The 19,693-nt window shown below is 40.9% G+C and overlaps 1 protein-coding gene across 1 annotated transcript in view; it reads left to right on the forward strand.

Moving 5' to 3' along the window:
* Positions 1-19,693, forward strand: part of ACACA (acetyl-CoA carboxylase alpha) — a 535,652-nt gene that overhangs the window by 159,839 nt on the left and 356,120 nt on the right. Inside the window, exons 27-28 of the mRNA XM_089673600.1 lie at positions 12,400-12,489; positions 16,526-16,644. Coding sequence (XP_089529726.1) covers positions 12,400-12,489; positions 16,526-16,644 — 209 coding nt within the window. The remainder of the gene's footprint in view (positions 1-12,399; positions 12,490-16,525; positions 16,645-19,693) is intronic.

The raw sequence follows: 19,693 nt of genomic DNA on the forward strand, positions 1-19,693 counted from the left end.
AAAATGTCCACCTGGGACACTACAGGATCAAAGACTCACTATACAGTATCTTTGTTGAATAAAAGTGCATGGATCCCTTATCCAAAATGGCAGCACGTGCACTTCCGGTTTACGGCTTGACGTCATCGGCGTACCCCCGGATACCCCCCGTATCCCCTTTTCGTCTTTCCTTCCAAAGGTTGCTTTGCCTTTTCATCTAAATTGGAAAGCGGTGCTTCCTTCAGTGTGTGCAATATTGGAACAGGAAGATTGGTCAAAAGGATGTATTCCAGGTCATTTCCACATATCTCCGGAGAATGGAGGAGTTCAGATTGGTGGATAACCTGTTCATCCTTCCAGTAGGTCCTAAAAAAGGTCAAATGGCCCCACCTATAGTCCTTTTCTCTTCGATAGTCCAGACCATCAGATGAGTGTATGTATCTTCAGGTCTTTCCCCTCCAGAGGGGATTTGTGCACATTCAACAAGGGCGAAATTGGCTTTGTGGCATGTCACAGCGGGGTTCAGGCGGAAGTGGTGCATAAGGCTGCCAGCTGGACATGCCGTAACACTTTCAGCTGCTATTACTGTTTGGATGTGATGTATGGCCCTTCCTGGGCTTTGGGTTCTTTGGTGCTTTCTTCTTCTCTTTCCGTGTAATATTGATACAGTTCTTTTGCAGTCAGTGTATTGTCATGTTTTCTTTATTTTTCTTGGTCCCGCCCTTTCTTGTTTCATGCTAGCTATATCCCTTTCTTGGCTGACATGATGAGCTCCCAGGAAAGGAAAATTATGGTAAGAATGGCAACATTTTTCCATGTTTTGCTAAAGAGACCACTTAATATTGATTAAAAAATAATTTTTAAAAAGTCAGTGAAAAATATTTGCTTAGGGGCAAACAGTGTTAAATAAGGCTGGTCAGAATTAAGTAAGGGTTTTAATGGGTTTAATGTGTGTGTGTGTATTAAATATATACTGCATATACAAAATTTACTTTTATTACATTATATTATAATAAAGTAATATTTAACTACAACTATCAGGAATGATGTACTGTTGCGGAGATTGGTTGGACTGATCTATAAAAAAAAAAAAGTCAGTGATAGTGATTTCCTGTTAGCAAAAAGTGTGTATATACACAAAAACACCAAAATAATAAAAATACAATTGTTTGCAGTGCTAAAATAATTAGATAAAAATATATAAATAAATATGAACAACACCTGTGACAGTTATGTGAATCAAAAGGAGTGAACAGTCCAAATAATATCACAATAATTCAAGGACAGTCTTCTCCTCTGTGACTTTTCTTCATATCATGACTTAAATGGTATTTGACCTCCACCTTGATTTAAATGCACACTTACCAGATCCAATTGCTGTCTAAATGAATAGAACAGCAAATGCACTTTATTAGACAGTGTAGCTCTTCTCCAAGAAAACATGCTCCAGGCGAACCAATATCTCTTCACCACTCTCAAAAAGACCCCAAAACACGAGAGGTTGAATAACGTTTTGTAGATGCCTGAGGACCTTCACTGCATTCCACCACATAGGTCAGGAACTGCAGGGCACACCAGCAGGGATCAATAGGAATCAACTGAAACCAGCACCTCTGCTCAGCAGGCATCAGGATTCCCAAGGTTAGCCCAGTCCAACTCTGGCTGTTTGGCAGCTCCCAGCACACGTGCAGCACTCCCAACAGGTCTCTCTCAAAAACTCCTATTCTTGGCTGGACAGATCTGCAACACTGTGACTAGGCTACCGCTGGCTACCTACTGACTGGAAGTGCTGTGATGTCACTTATGATGTCATTTTACTTCTTTGTAAACACGGGGCGAAAACATTGTGTTTACATTGCCTCCTACAGGTGCTTCTATGGTACGGTCTTTAGCAGCATCAAAGGCCCAGGCCTCAGCTTCTGGGCTTAGTACTGCACCCTGCTTGTTACTGACAACCAATGGTTCTAGCCCTGAACATCTGCTAAGGACTCTGAGTCTCGGTGCTTCTGTCCCTGCACAATTTTAAAATGACAATCTGAACTTGAGTGGTTAGAAGGGAGGACCTCTAGTGATTTCAGATACCAAACCTTGAAATTGAAAGATAATAATTTAGTAGCTTGGTTGGTTTGGGTTGACTACAGATCATATTTACCAATTAAAATAGTTTTCACTTTGCTAGAAATTTTAATCATATGGATCGGCTGAATTAGTGGTGCGTATTCAGAGATTTTCACTTTTTTCCCTCAGAATAACACTGGTTACTGGCTTGGTTTAATGGTTTCTTGAAGTTGTCACAGAGCAAAGATCTGATTCATTTAGAGATGAAATAAATAGAAATAAAATTGTGCATATTTAACTTGCTTATTTGAGGTTGGGACATGATATCAAACGTATGCAACATTTTTTTTAATGCAAATATGTTTATTAGATTAAGTAATTGCATGTACAGTAAATCATGCAACTTCATGAACTCTGAGGTAGGAGGTTCTTGAGAAAGGGGTATTTTGGATCCCCAAAATGTTTTTATCCTCCTCCTCTCACTTTTCACCAGGGTCTGGCTCATCTTTCCTTTTTTACTCTATTCTGGGTATTGTATTCCTGTATTTTTTTTCTGAACATCAGCTCTTATACGTTTTAAGCGTAGCTTATTACACCTATATGCATGGATGTTCTTTGCTGTTATTCAACAAAGGAATGTACATCTTTGTTGAATTATGCTTGATGATAGATGACATACTTGGCTATCTGTACCTGCTAGGTGATTATATGTACTGTATGTGCCTAAGGCTCCATGCACACTGGGTGTCTTAAGAACGCTGGTAGCGTTAGCGATGGAAAGTCGCGTTGAAAACATGAGTTTTTCAGCGGTTTTTAGTGTTTTTGCAATAGCATTTAGCTGCAATTTTCTGTGTTTTTAGTATTTTTTAGTGTTTTGTTAAAAAATTGCCCAAAAATGCCAGTTTGCCACGTTTTACTGCATTTTACTACGTTTTACTGCGTTTTTCAGCATTAGAGCGTTTTTATAGTTAAAAAAACTCCTCTAGAAACCCACTAGTTCTGGGTTTTTTTTCCAGCCAAAGAATGCCCCTGCCAAAAACGCTGATTAAAGCCTATGTGTGCATAGACACATAAGATAACATGCTAGGGAGTTTACTGGCTGTAGAAAAAAAACACCAAAAGACAAAAACGTCCAGTGTGCATGAGGACGTATACAGTGAAGGAAATAAAAATTTGATCTCCTGCTGATTTTGAATGTTTGCCCACTTACAAAGAAATAATTAGTCTAAAAATCCAATGGTAGGTGTACTGTAACACTGAGAGACCGAATAGCAACAAAACATTCAAGAAGAAATGCATGTATATCAAATGATGCACTGATTTGCATGTTCATGAGGGAAATAGGTATTTGATCTCCTTCACAAAACATGACTTAGTACTCGGTGGCAAATCACTTGTTGGCAATCACAGAGGTCAGAAATTTCCTGTAGTTGGCCTCCAGATTTTCACACATCTCCAGGAGGGATTTTGGCCCACTCCTCTTGGCAGATCCTCTCCAAGTCATTAAGGTTTGGTGGCTGATATTTGACAACTCGAACTTTCAGCTTCCTCCACAGATTTTCAATTGGATTAAGGTCTGGAGACTGGCTAGGCCACTCCAAGACCTTAATGTGCTTCTTCTTGAGCCACGCCTTTGTTGCCTTGGCTCTGTGTTTTGGGTCATTGTCATGCTGGAACACCCATCCACGACCCTGACTGAAGGAAGAAGGTTCTCACCCAAGATTTGATGGTACATTGCCCCGTCCATCGTCACTTTTGATGCGGCGCAGTTGTCCTGTCCCAACTTCAGATGGGCCTGGACATGTGCTTTCTTGAGCAGAGGGACCTTGCGGGCACTGCAGGATTTCAATCCTTGTTGGCGTAGTGTGTTACCAATTGTTTTCTTGGTGACTGTGGTCCCAGCTGCCTGGAAATCATTGACAAGATCCTCATGTGTAGTTCTGGGATGATTCCTCACTGTTCTCATGATCATTGACAGTCCACGAGGCAAGATCTTGCATGGTGCACCAGACCTAAGGAGACTGACAGTTGTTTTGTGTTTCTTCCATTTGCAAATGATTGCACCAACTGTTGTCACCTTCTCACCAAGCTGCTTGGCGATAGTTTTGTAGCCCAGTCCAGCCTTGTATAGGTCTACAATCTTGTCCCTGACATCCTTGGACAGCTCTTTGGTCTTTGTCATGGTGGATAGTTTGTAATCTTATTGTTTAATTGCTCCTGTGGACAGGTGTCTTTTATATAGGTAACAAAATGATCTTAGCAGCACTCCCTTTAAGAGATTGCTTATCTCAGCTTTTTACCTGTATGAAAGACAACTGGTAGCCAGAAATCCTGCTGAATGATAGGGGATCAAATACTTATTTCCCTCATGAACATGCAAATCGGTGCATAGTTTGTTAGACGTGGATTTCTTTTCAATTTTGTGTTGCTATTCTGTCTCTCGGTGTTACAATACACCTACCATTCGATTTTTAGACTGATCATTTCTTTGTGAGTGGGCAAACATTCAAAATCAGCAGGGGATCAAATACTTATTTCCTTCACTGTACATATATCACTTAAGCAGTTTGGCTAGGTGGTGTGCTTACTCTCTACATTAAAAACCTATTGTACTAACAGATTGATATACTCTTAAGAGGTTTAAGAACCCTAAAGAATAATATGTTGCTGAATAGTTTAGTTAACCACTTCCCATTTGCCTTATAGCAGAAGTACTGCTATAGGGTGGCACAGGTATCACATATATATATGCGATTTTGCATTTCCGGTTAGGGGGCGCACGCGCACCCTATCTGCACCTCACAGCTGCGGCTGTCAATTACTCGCCGGCGCCCGGTGATTGCCAAGCATCTCCGACGGGGGGGGGACTGTTTGTAAACAAATCCATTCTCTCCCCTGACAGCACAGTAAAACACACACAACACACAGTTAACCCTTTATCACCCCACATGTTAACCCCTTCCTGCCCATTGCCATTAGTACAGTGTCAGTGCTTTTTAATAGCACTGATCACTGTATTGGTGTCACTGGGGATGTCAGTGACACCAAGTCAGTTCCCCCCAGTGTCAGAATACCCGCCGCAGTCCCGCTGTAAGTCACTGATCGCCGCCATTACGTAAACCATTTATTTTACATGTATTGGGATCTTTTTTAGACATGTAGCAGAATACATTTTGGCCTATATTTATGACGAAATTTGATTTTTAAAATTTTTGTACTGGGTATTTTTAATAGCAAAAGATCAAAAATATAGTTTTTCTCTGAAACTTGTTGGTCATTTTTTTTTAAGCGCAAAAAATAAAAAAACGCACAGGCAATCAAATATCACTGAAAGAAAGCTCAATTTGTGGGGAAAAAAAGGCCGGAAATTTCATTTGGGTGCAGCGTTGCATGACCATAACGCAGAGCCGTAGTGCAAAAAAATGGCCTGGTCAGGAAGGGGGGTAAATCCTCAGGAGGGCAAGTGGTTAATAGTAGTGTGCAGCCCTTTATTGCTAATTACAAGTGAAGGGAAACCTGCCCAGCAGCACACCAGCAGCATAAAAATAACTGAAAAAGAATTTGACACTTTCCTACTCCTTTTTTTTTTTTTTTTTTTTAATTTAAATATTTATTAAATTTTTCATATTAATACAAAAGTCCCAAAACAGGGAAAAAAATTCTCAATACAAATAAACATTTATAACATTTCTATCTTTCCCTTATAAAAAAGAACTCTTTTCTTTCCCATCCCACTATCTCCCCTTCCCGCCCCTCATCCCCCCTCTTCCCTCTGCAGACTCCAATCCATTCTGATCTAATAAGGCTTATCCATTTTATTGTTAACCTCTTAGTTTATATTTTCTTATATTTCTCCTTCAATCTTGCTCTTTCCCACTTTTCCCATCTCCTAGAATACACTCCCATCCTATCTTCATGCATATGGTATGATTTTTCCATTCTACCAATCTGGTCCACTCTGTTAATCCAGTCTTCCTCCTTCGGTACCTCGGCTCTTCTCCAAAACTTGGGTATCAGCCCTTTCGCTGCATTCAAGAAGTACCAAATACCTGAATCTTTATGTTTATTTACAGATGTCTCTACCTTGTGTAGGAGACACGTCGTTGGGTCTAACCCTATGTCAATTTCGGTTATTTCCTCAATCAGTTTAACTATTATCTTCCAAAAGGCCTGAATTTTCGGACATTCCCACCATATGTGAAACACCGTGCCAATCTCTCCACATCCTCTCCAACACTTATTTGAGTTTTCCCCATTCATCTTATGCTCTACACTCGGTGTAATGTGCCATCGTGTCATACACTTGTAATTAACCTCAACCTCTCTCATACTAACATTATCGTGTATCAATCTAAACATCTTTCTTTGTCTATCTTCATCGAACTCAACTCCCATGTCCCTTTCCCATTTTGTAATAAAAGTTAACTTTGTGTTTATGTCTAATTCTGTGAGTATTCTATACACTTTTGAAATACCGTGTTTCCCATCACCTCGTGTCCCCAACAACCTTTCAAACATATTCCACTCCTGTTTTATTCTCAGGGGTTTCGGTAAATTTCCAATAAAACATTTCAATTGATGATACTTCCACTCATCTATTCTAATAAAAATATCTCCCTTCTTCTCTATTAAATCTTTAAGTGATCTCAGTTCCCCTTCCACCAAGACATCACTCAGTTGGGTGTCCTCCTTTCTAAACCATCTCCCTGATATCTTATTCTTTCCCGGGGGGAAATACTCAGTATTTGTAAGAGGCATTAATATAGAATTGAATTCCCATTTCATATTTTTGTGTAAAGTGTCCCATACCCTAAAAACATTTAATGTGTACATACTTGTGCTTTCTTTAATTCCCCTAAACTGTGTTGGGACCCATATCATCTGACTCAGTCTAGTGCCACTAAGATCATTTTCAATTGTTACCCAACTTTTCCCCTTATGGTTAAATGTCCAGTCATATATTCTTGCCAAAACCACTGCTTTATAATATCTCTTGACATCTGGTAGACCCATTCCCCCTTTCTCTTTAGTCCTACTCAATGTTTCATATGCTATTCTAGGTTTCTTATTCCTCCATATATATTTTGTTAACATTCTTTTCATTATCTTAAAGAAGGCCTCTGGAATTTTAATTGGTACCATTTGAAATCTATACAGTATTTTAGGCATAATTACCGTTTTGACCAGGTTTATACGTCCTATCCAGGCTGGGTTTCCTCCTTCTAATCTTTTTAAATCTTCCCTGATCTCATTTATCAAAGATATATAGTTTAATCTATACAAGTTCTTGAGTGAGGCAGTAAGCTTTATTCCTAGATACTTTATCTCTTTTTCTCTCCATATAAAGGGGAATTCTTTTTGTAGTTTTTCTTTTTCATTCTTTGATATATTAATATTCAGGATCTCTGTTTTCGTTGGATTAATTTTTAAGTTTGAAAGTTCACCGTACTCCTTCAGAATCTTCATTATATTTGGGAGAGTTATTCGAGGATTCCCCACATAGAACAATAAGTCGTCCGCAAAGGCCGCTACTCTATGTTCTGTGGATTCTATCTGTATTCCCTTTACCGATCCACTATTTCTTATTATTGACAACAGAGGTTCGAGTGACAATACATATAACAGAGGGGACAGTGGACAGCCCTGTCTTGTCCCATTAGACATTCCAATGGGTTCTGATCTCTCCCCGTTTACCGTGATGATTGCAGTAGGCTCACTATATAATTTGCTTATCCACTCTCGCATTCTATCGCCTATCCCCAGCACTTTTAAATTATCCATCATGAAGCCCCAGTCCACTCTATCGAATGCCTTCTCTGCGTCAATCGACAAGAGCACCACCGGGTCTTTCCCTTTTCTACTCTTCTGAATAAGCATCAGGGTTCTCAAGCCGTTATCTCTACCTTCTCTCCCTGGTACGAAGCCCACCTGATCTCCATGGATCCATTCAGGCATCAGATCCCTCAACCTGTTTGCTAACACCTTTGCATACAGTTTAGTGTCAGTGTTCAGCAATGAAATAGGTCTATAGCTGGAGCACTGAGATGGATCTTTTCCTTCCTTATGAATAAGTACCACATGGGCCTGCAGGGATTCTCTCCTCACTTCCGTCCCACCTCCCAGAGCATTCATATATTTCTCCAGCTTGGGTAGCAATACCTCACTGAATTTCTTATAGTACCTAACTGTATAACCATCCGGGCCTGGGCTTTTTCCCCCCCCTGTGCTTTTCAATGCTCTTTTAATTTCTTCCTGGGAGATTTCTGCATCTAGGGATTTCAACTGTACTTCACTTAGTTTTGGTAATCCCGCATTTTTTAAGTATGTCATCTTTTTTTTATTAATTTCCTCTTGGGCTTCTTTTAGAGGGCCTTGGGTACTGATATTATATAATTTCTTATAATACTCCGTAAACACTTTAATAATCTCTTTATTTGAGTGGACCAACTCCCCCTTTGAACTTTTTATCTTTTCTATGTAGTTCCTATTTTTCTTTTTATTCAAGGCTCTCATTAAATATCTTCCTGGTCTGTCTCCCCATCTATATCTTTCGTTCAAAACCCTGTTGTATACTCTTCTCTTCTCCTCCTCCATCAACCTCTCTAGCTCATCTTTTTTATCCACTAGCTTCTGTCTCGTATCTTTTGTTATTTTCTTCTTATGGATCTGCTCCAGTTCCAATATTTCTTTTAAGAGCCTACTGACCCTCTCTCTTCTTTCCTTTTTTTTCCTTGCACCTGCCGCGATCAAGATTCCTCTTATAAATACCTTGTGGCTTTCCCAAACTGTAGCTATCGATACTCCCTCTGTTTCGTTCTCCTTAAAATATACCTTAATCTCTTTCTCGATTTTTTGAACTATATCCTCATCCAGAAGAAGAGCCTCGTTTAACCTCCACCCCAATCCTCCAGTCCACCTTCCTCCCCATCTCATTTTCATCACAACCGGAGCATGATCCGAGAACGTCCTTGTTTCTATGTCGATTTTAACCAGATGATCTATCAGTTGGTGGTCTATTAAGATGTAGTCTAATCTCGAGTATATCTCGTGTGCATTCGAGAAGAAGGAATAGTCTCTGTCTTTCATATGCGTTATTCTCCAGGTGTCCACTAGTTGGTATTCATGCATCGCTTTTTTCAAAGCTCTCAGAGACCTACTCCCCTCTCTTTGCACAGAAGAGGTATTATCCTTTTGTGGGTCCATACAGAAATTTAGGTCTCCAGCTACTATCAAACGCCCTTTTTTAAATTCCATTAATTTTTTTAACAGACCCTTCATATATATCTCCGGATTTTTATTAGGGCAGTATATATTGGCTAAAGTGCACTCAATCCCCTGAAGTTTACCTTTTAAGAATAAAAACCTCCCCTCCGGGTCGGTTCTTCTATCCTCCAGCTCAAATCTCATATTCTTTGCCAAACCTATTGCAACCCCTTTTGCTCTTTTAATTGGAGAATCTGCATAGTACCATGTTGGATAGTATTTGGATCTCAGTTTTACATTTGCCTCTATCTCAAAGTGTGTCTCCTGTAAAAATACCACTGACGTCGCCCTATGATGTAACTCATTAAACAACCTAAATCTCTTCCCTGGGCAACTCAGCCCGTTCACATTATATGTTATAAACTGTATTTCTTCCATCGTTCCCAATTGGCTCCATCTCTCTTCCTGATTGCCTTTACCTCTTTATCTCTTCTGTCTTGCAGAGTATTGACCCCGTACCTCCTCCCCTCCCTCCCTCCCCTTCCTCCCTCCCACCCAGCTTCCATCCCTCCCAACTTCCCTCCCCTCCCTCCCACCCCCCCCCCTCTTTTTAGGCCTACTATTTGCCTACTAATCATTTGTGGAAATACAATCCACCTTTGATTTAATCTCAGGGCAAAAAAAGTAAAGAACTCCACCCATGGACAACTTTTCCCCCTTCTCCAACCTCCCCTTCAACCCCTAACTCCTCCCTGAATATCTCAATAATAGTGGTTAGGAGACGGTTGGGAGATGGCAGAAAAAAAAAAAAAAAAAAAAAAAAAAAAAAAAAAACAGGAGGGAGAGAGAGAGACAAAAAAAAAAAAAAAAAAAAAAAAAAAAAACCCACATTATCTCTCTCCCTCTCCCCCTCCCCCCCCCTCCCCCCGCCTCCTCCCTCCAACAGGCTGCCAGCGCTCCTTTCCTTTTATTCTAATTTCCCAGTGTTCTTCTTCCCAACCAGGGATCTCCAGTCTTTGTAGTTTAAGTCTATCACAAAAATACTGCAAATCTTCTGGGAACCTGAGGTATGCTGTAGTTCCATTTCTCCACCCTATTAGGCACTCAGGGGTCCCCCATCTATATTGGACGTTCTGTTCTTTCAATCTTTCCAATAGAGGTCTAAGGATTCTCCTTCTCCACAGAGTCTCTGATGACAAATCCGCATATATCTGTATTTCTTTTCCTTCGAACATGATTACTGATTTTCCCTTAATCCTTTTCCAAATTTTATCTTTATCTAGGAAGTCACAAAATTTAACAAGTATATCTCTTGGCCTTTCCTTTCCCGAATTTCCTTGGAATTTTCCTTGTCTGAAGATTCCTTCCATTTTAATCCTTTCCATATCAGTATTGTCCATTATGGAGTTTAATATTTTACAGACCACCTCTTGCAAATTTTCTCCTTTTGAATTCTCTGGGACTCCTCGTATCCTAATGTTTCTCCTCCTATTCCTATTTTCTTGTATCTCAGTCTTATAGCGCAGTTTTTCTTGGGCTTTCCCTATATTGGTTATTTCTTTTTCTAATTCAGAGATAATTTGGGATTGTTTTTTAACTTTTTCCTCCGTTTCTTCCACTCTCACCAAGAGATGTCCCAGATCATTTCGAATATTTACAATTTCTTGTTTTATTGTTTTTTCCAGACCTTTAAACATTTCTGCCATTTCCTTTTTATTTGGTATTTGTAACTCTGTCTCCATCACTGTATTAGCTGATGTTTGTTGGCTACTAATGTCAAGGCCTAGTGATAGTCTAGGGCTACATTCCAGACTTAGGTCTACTTCTCCTTTTCCACTATTACCCTGAGATCTTTCTGGAGTTATGTTTCCCTGGGAGGTATATTTTTTAATGGTACCGGTCTGAGTCCCTTTAGGCCCACTTCCTTTTGCATTTTTATTTTTCATTCTTCTATGAGTCTTATTCTTCTTTATAGGCTCGGGGTTATGGAGAGACTATTATTAATAAACGAATCGCACCTTATCCACTCACTTGGTTTTCACACTTTTCTTTCGTTTACCCTCTTCTCTTTTCCACTCCTTTACATTCCCCTGTCAGGGGGGGTCCCCTTTTTACTCTCATACACTTCTTCCCCTAAACAGTTTACAACAGGGGACCATACTTATCAAGTGTCGACCAAAGTCACTCACCCTCCTCGTGTCACTCTTCCTCTCGTGACCCGGCTAGGAGCTCTCTTCCACTGTTGTTCGGCTGGGCAGTGTGTACATTTAGGGGGCTCCCAAGTGTATCATCCGCCTTTGTCTCTCCAATCCCCAGTGCCTCTCCTCCTTCACAGGCAGGGCTCCAAGCAGTGGGCCAGTCAGCAGGACGCCGGACAGTGGGCCACTAAGTATGACTCCATATAGTTGACCAGCAGTCAGGTCTTCGGCTAATAAGCCGGCAAACAGATCTCCGGGTAGGGACCGACCACCAGGACTCCGAGCTCTGGGTTTAGCATACAGAGCTGCAAACCGTGAGCTAGCTAGCAGGGCACCGGATAGTCAGCCGGCAAACAATGGTCCGAGTATTGGACCGGCAACAGGGCTCCAATTAGTGAGCCTGTGAGTCGGGCAGCTGCTCTCCTTCCGCACCAAACACCGGCCGGCTTCCTGGTCTCCCAGCGGTGCTTAGCGGCTGACCACGTGGCCACACCGCTCCTCCACGTCTCCCAGAAGCCAGACACGCCTTCACCATCGCGCACCGCAGCCGAACCCCTTCTCCCAGATCAGCTCTCCCACAGCGCTTCAGTCTATCCAAAGGGGACCACCATGCTGCAGTAAATTTTCCCACTATGCTTCCCCGTTACAGGTAGGGGTTTGGGGAGGTCGGGTGGAGGAGCTTGTCCGAGAGCTCCTACATCGGGCTCTCCTCAGCCGCCATGGTTAGGCTCCGCCCCTTGGATGATAGACCAGTTCAGACACTTTCCTACTCCTATGTATAACACAAAAAAGTCTTGGCTTCGTATATATTGTACATTAATGTGGCTTAAAAGCTGGCACATGTTTTAAAACCTCAGTTCGAAGGATAACCTTCCATCACAGTAAAATCGATAAATGAAATAGTAGTTGCATCTTGCCTTATGATACATCCTGCGTCATTGTGGGTTTTTATCTTTTTCAGAAACTTATTCTGTCTGAGACCTCTATCTTTGATGTCCTACCCAACTTTTTCTACCACAGCAATCAGGTTGTAAGAATGGCTGCACTTGAGGTAAGCTTATCTAATTCAAACTCCATCTGTCCACAGGAGATTATACTCCAAGCTTCTGCATCAGATATTAGTCTGTTACCTCAGATAATAGTTCAGTAATCATGTGTCCCCTGTGTACCCCAGGGAGTACTTCAGAGAAGGGGGTTATTGTACTTTTTACAGTAATTTGGTTATAACTATTTAGAGTTTTAGCGAATAATATATCTATGCAAAAAAGTTGATTTCAGTATGTTTCAAAATGAAAGAAAATGATGTGGAAAATTTTATATTTAAAGGCTAACTCCACTTCAAAATATTTGTTCTGCTTTAATAGCTGAGGTCTCCCCTCTTTCCTCTATCTGCTAGACCAATCACCATCCATCTTCTTGTTTATTAATGTCCGTCCTTAGACCCAGCACTGCTACTTTGGTCTCCAACTGTACTGACGCACTGTTATTTTTGTATTGTTTCATTGGCCAAATGTTCCAGCCCTTTTTGTTGGTAACCACATTTTCATAAAAAAATAAAATAGAAAAAAAACCTGCTAACTCCTCTTACAAATAAATAAGAAAGGCACAACTATTAGCAGGATTTTTTTTTTTTTTTGCAAATAAGCCTTCAAAGCATTGCACCTGTGATCAGTGAATTAGTGTTGCAATATCAGGTTCCTGCAGATGCTTCCTCCAACTCTCTGTCTGTACAGAGGTACCGATTTTTTTGTGGGAAAACTGGAGGAAGAACTACAAATACATCTGCTGCAGTAGCAGACAGGACTTGTAGTTCATTCATTCATTCACATCTACAAATTTCCAAAGTAGCTACAAAAGAGAAGAACCCCCTACAAGGTGTCACGGTGGAGGAATCTCAATATGGGGGTAACACGATGCAAAAGGTGGAGTTACCCTTTAGTAAAAGGATGCTAGTAATAAATGTACACAAGAGATATTTGAAATAACGTGACTCCCTCCAACGGCCTAATTAAAGGCTGTCTTTTTTCATAACAGCCATCTTAAGAGCATCTTGATTGCAGTGTTATTGGGATTGATTTACTAAAAATGGAGAGTGCAAAATCGAGCTGAAGCTGTGCGTGGTAGCCAATCAGGTTCCATTTTTTTTATTTTGTCAAAGCTTAATTATACAAACTGAAAGTAGAAGCTAATTGGCTACCATGCACAGCTGCAGCAGATTTTGCACTCTCCAGTTTTGGTAAATCAACCCCATTATGTTTTCCTACACAACTCCCAATTGCAGCCAATCAAATGCCAGCTTACAGAGTTGTAATTTTTTTAAGATCTTACATGTTTTTCTCCTTCTTGAATATGTTTTTTCAATGTAAAAAATAGGGAGCGAATACTTTATTGTGCGGTTTTTAAATTGACGGTTCATTTTTTCTTTAGCCAATGTGTTCTCAGTGGCTATTACCATTTAGTGTGACCATACATGGCTCTAGAAATTGATCATGTAGAGCAGGGGTCTCCAAACTTTCTAAACAAAGGGCCAGTTTACTTTCCTTCAGACTTTGCTGGGGGTGGACTGTGGCTAATGTAAGTAGAAAATGCCTTGGTGTCAATGGGAGTAAACAATGCCCCATCATTGGCATTAGTGGGAGGAACAATGCCCCATCATTGGTGACAGTGAAAGGAATAATTCCCAATCATTGGTGTCAGTGCAAGGAATAGTGCCCAGTCATTGGTGTCGGTGCAAGGAATAGTGCCCCTCATTGGTGTCAGTGGGAGGAATAGTGCCCCATCATTGGTGTCAGTGGAAGGAATACTCCCCATCATTGGTGTCGCTGGGAGGAATAGTGTCCCATCATTGGTATTAGTGGATGGAATAGTCGCCCATCATTGGTGTCAGTGGAAGGAATACTCCCCATCATTTGTGTCGCTGGGAGGAATAGTGTCCCATCATTGGTATTAGTGGATGGAATAGTCCCCCATCATTGTTGTCAGTGGGAGGAATGGTGCCCCATCATTGGTGTCAGTGGGAGGAATAGTGCCCCATCATTGTTGTCAGTGGGAGGAATAGTGCCCCATCATTGTTGTCGCTGGGAGGAATAGTGCCCCATCATTGGTGTCAGTGAGAGGAATAGTGCCCCATCATTGGTGTCAGAGGAAGGAATACTCCCCACCATTGATGTCATTGGAAGAAATAGTGCTACATCATTGATGTCAATGGAAGGAATAGTGTCCCATCATTGGTGTCAGTGGAATGAATTGTGACCCATCACTGGTGTCAGTGGGAGGGATTGTGCTTTGTATCTGTGGGAAGCCTTGAGACCAGATAAAAGTAAGCAAAGGGCCACAGTTTGGAGACCACTAATGTTGAAGAATGAAAAGCCTAACCAAGGTTTTTAATTGTTAGGAAATATATTTGTGGTTGACATGTAGCTAATCAAATCTTGTACAATGGTCATGATTGTAAATACAACGTATTAAATATAGACAGATTTTTTTTCATCCAGTGACACTGACTTTTTTTTATTCCGTGCCCCCCCCCTTTACCCATGATGTAGATCTTTCTCTTTCTTATCCTAATGCAGGTACATTCAGCTTTCTAGCCTTACCGTCCCATGGCTGCACTAACATGAAATGCGATGTGCCATTTGCATTTACATTATGTGTGTGCACTCATGTATGTATATATGGAAATGTGCCAGTGATTGTGGTTTACTCTCTGCAGAGGTGAGGTTGCAAGATATAGGCCAGGAAAAAATGTCATTGGAGCTGTAATCAGCTGTCAATTAAAAAAAAAAAAATATATATATATATATATATATATATATATATATTTTTTTTTTTTTTTTTCTTTTTCCGTGTAATTTTCCTAAACATACAGCTGTCCATATTTGTAAAGGTGCATGCTATATGACTGTTCATTGTGACTGAATAACCTTCTATTGTGGTCATAAAAAATATTCAGATCATGAGAACACACATTTCTTGGGAAGAAAGTACATACAATACTCCTGAATAAATGAGATGCTGTTCTGTAATGTTAAGAAACAGGCTGCAGTACAATGAAGGCACTTTATTATTTATGCACATATACCCTTAGATGCCTTCTGGTTCTGGACTGCTCAAATTTCAGGGCACTGTACAAAATTAAAAATTGTGCTATTTCCTGGTAGTTTCGAGAGAAGACCTGCTAACGTCCATATCCTTTAGCTTTCTATTAACCAGCAGGGATTTCTGTCCTGGGGATGGACCAATAGGAGAAAGTGTAGGTGTAGTAGCCAATAGTGGTGCAGTCATCCACACTTCCAGTTGTCTGTTTAGTACCATTGCACCAATAGTTTTTCAGCATCCATAGCATACTTATTCTAATTGCACTGAAATTATTCTGTTTAAGCGTCATGGGCAAGAACAGGATATTGCAAGTAGGGTTCCATTTTTAAAACTCAACCAAAAGTTTGAACCTGTAAATGGCTAAAAATAAATGCGGTTATTCATTTCACTGGCAAATCACTGTATAACAGCCTATGACTATAAGGATATAGCCCTGCTAAAGCCTTATCAGAATTACATCTTATTCAGCAGGGATACTTAAAGCATAACTAAAGTCAAAACCTTTTTTTTTTTTTTTTTTGGCTTGAGTGGAGAGGTTTTTATTGCTCTCTGTGCCCTTGTTTGTTAGATTCACTCTTTTTTTACCATGAAAGAAAATCCCAAATTTTGGGTTGTCATCAGAAGTGGATTAGAGGGGATATTTTCTAACAGAGACACTAATTCTGGTGCTGCTGGTGACAACCATGGATTTTTTTCACTTCCTGTTTGACTATGGGACAGGAAGTGCAGGTAAATCTCCCCCAATGGGATACAGATGGAAAAACAAAACTGACTGGGGTTATAAGCCTCCCTTATCCAATTCAAAAAGTAAAATAATGTTTTACGTTTGGTTTTACTTTAATACCTAAAGTCCCCTCTCAGGTAGTCTGAGTACTTGATTTTTTTTAATTCAAATAATGCGGAGAATTGCTAGTTAGAGCTTGTTTTACCTCTGCTACTTGGACATTATTATTGTATCATCCTTACTGTTGTTGTGATTGTTATTTCAGGTGTATGTGCGAAGGGCATATATTGCATATGAGCTAAATAGTGTGCAACATCGACAACTGAAGGACAACACGTGCGTTGTTGAGTTTCAGTTTATGTTACCAACATCCCATCCAAACAGGTTGGTGTTTACAATTTATATTCAGTTCTACAAAATGTAGAAAAGTCACTGTACAAAAGGAGAGCGAGAAAAAGGAAAGTGCTTATGCAGCTTTTTATTTTCTACCCTGCACTATAAAAACAATAGCTGGACTTGGAGTGCCTCTGTCCCCAATTTAAGATTTCATGTTTAAATTATTAGGACAAGTAGTTTACTGGGCAGTGTGGAAATAGTTTTATGCATCTGCTTGGGTGTGTCTGAAATTTTCTCATTTCAAACCCGTGAGTCGTGCTGGATTCTCTCAATGAATAAAACCTTAAATGTGTGTTCTACTTCAGATTCAAGGTGTTCTGTCACTAAGGTTTTCTCAGAAGCCCTTCTCACTACCTGCCCCCTGGATCCTGTCCCCTCACAACTACTACAGTCACCCTCTTCTTCCATCTTATGCTCCCTCACTCACATCTTCAATCTCTCCCTCTCTACTGGTGCCTTCCCCTCCCCTTTAAAGCATGCGCACATCACTCCCATACTTAAAAAGCCCTCCCTGGACCCCACCAACCTGAACAACTTAAGACCCATCTCCCTGCTGCCATTTACCTCTAAACTCCTAGAACGCTTAGTCTACAATCGCCTGAGCTCTGAAACTGCCCTACTAAAACTCACTAATGATCTACTAACAGCTAAAACCAATGGCCACTACTCCATACTCTTACTACTTGACCTCTCTGCGGCTTTTGATACAGCTGACTATCCCCTTCTCAAAACACTCCACTCTCTTGGCCTCAGAGACTTTGCTCTCTCCTGGTTCTCCTCCTACCTATCGCAGCGCTCCTTCAGCATTACCTATAACGCTGCCTCCTCCTCTTCACTCCCTCTTTCTGTAGGGGTCCCTCAAGGTTCTGTCCTTGGACCCCTTCTCTTCTCCATCTACACCTCCTCCCTTGGTCAGTTGATAAACTCCCATGGCTTTAAGTACCATCTCTATGCTGATGACACACAAATCTATCTTTCTACCCCTCACCTCACCCCTTCAGTCTCCTCTCGCATTACTAAGTGACATATTGGCATTGATGTCACTCCACTTTCTCAAACTCAATCTTTCCAAAACTGAGCTCTTAGTATTCCGCCCAGCCCGTGCCCCCTCCCCTGACTTCTCCATCAAGATCAATAACACAATCATCAATCCCTCCCCTCATGCCAGGGTACTAGGTGTACTCCTAGACTCCCATGAGTCCTTTCGGGCCCCAAATCCAATCACTGTCCAAATCTTGTAGACTTCACCGCCGCAACATCTCCAAGATACGCCTGTTCCTAACCTCGGAAACCACTAAGCAACTTATTCACTCCCTGGTTATCTCTTGCCTTGACTATTGTAACTCCCTCCTCATTGGCCTACCTAATCGCAGGCTATCCCCTCTTCAGTCTATCATGAATGCTGCTGCCAGACTCATCCACCTTACTAACCGTTCCATATCTGCCATCCCTCTCTGCCAATCCCTCCAGTGGCTTCCCATTGCCCAACGGATAAAATTGAAAACATTAACAATAACATATAAAGCCATTTATAACTCTGCTCCAAATTACATCACCGATCTTGTCTCTAAATATCACCCAAACCGTACTCTCCGCTCCTCGCAAGACCTCCTGCTCTCTATGTCCCTTGTCTCCTCCTCCAATGCTTGTCTCCAGGACTTCTCCAGTGCCCATCCTCTGGAACTCTTTACCCCAATTTATCAGACTATCGCCTACTCTGATCACTTTTAGGCGATCTCTGAAAACCTATCTCTTCAGGGAAGTCTATCCTGCCCTCAGCTAATAATGCAATCTTCTACTCTTCCAACCAGTCCATCCCCCACAGTTACTACCTTTTGTAGCACTAGCCCCTCCCTCCTAGATTTTAAGCTCCAAGGAGTAGGGCCCTCCTATCCCTCTTGTATTGAACTGTATTGTTGCTGTATTGTCTCCCGTTATATTGTAAAGCGCTGAGCAAACTGTTGGCGCTATATAAATCCTGTATAATAATAATAATAACATGTATTACCCAAATGCGTATAAAATGCCTACCTCCATATGCATTCCCATCATTTAAAACCAGCATGGACTTAAAACAGAAGTAACATCTTCTTGTATTGATCCAGAAGGACTTGGATAAGGTTAAATACCTAAAGTGGTTTTAAACCTTTATCATGGAAAATGAACAAAGCATATCCATCTAGTTTGTACAAGCATCAATTCAAAGCACCAAGTGTTGTTTCTCTCTTGTTTCTTCTCTCTGCTATCTGCATGAGTCACTGATAATAGCTCAGGCTGACTCCACAGCATCCCAGGTGCCATTCCTATTCTCTCACTCAGTTTTCAGGCTTCACTGAGCTCTGTGTTCTAGCTCTGCAGTGCGTGACATCAGATCCTGCCCTCTGCCTTCTACTGCTGGGAAATAGTCTTTGATTTGTGTGTTTTAGGAGGTTGTAGAGGGCTACATATAAACAGGTACAACTTATGTAGGAGGATTTGTTTCAACTTTGTGTGTCATCTGTGGCTTGTCATGTAAGGGTATATACAATAATTCCGTTCCAGTTTTGCTTGTTTATAGAAGATACAATCCCCTGGTCCAACTATACAAAAGTGTTAAAGGTAATGTGTTCTGGTTCCTTTCTTGCTCTCCCTGTGGCTCCATTTCTTGACACGTTTACAGGCGTCCCGAGCCATACATTAGGTCAAGTTGTTTTTTAAACAAATGTGATTCAGCATACATGTGAAACCACGCTGCTGCTGCAAAGCATGGCCTCTAACTAAACAATCTGAGTTTCATATATATATATATATATATATATATATATATATATACACTGCATTTCCAAAAGTATTGGGACGCCTGTCTTTAAACGCATGTGAACTTTAATGGCATCCCAGTCTTTGTCCGTAGGGTTCAATATTGAGTTGGCCCACCCTTTGCAGCTATAACAGCTTCATCTCTTCTGGGAAGGCTGTCCACAAGGTTTATGAGTGTGTCTATGGGAATATTTGACCATTCTTCAAGAAGCACATTTGTGAGATCAGGTACTGATGTTGG

The sequence above is a fragment of the Staurois parvus genome, unplaced genomic scaffold (genome assembly GCF_062004578.1).
Source record: "Staurois parvus isolate SC_StPar_1 unplaced genomic scaffold, SC_StPar_1.0 ptg000142l, whole genome shotgun sequence".
Lineage (NCBI taxonomy): Eukaryota > Metazoa > Chordata > Amphibia > Anura > Ranidae > Staurois > Staurois parvus.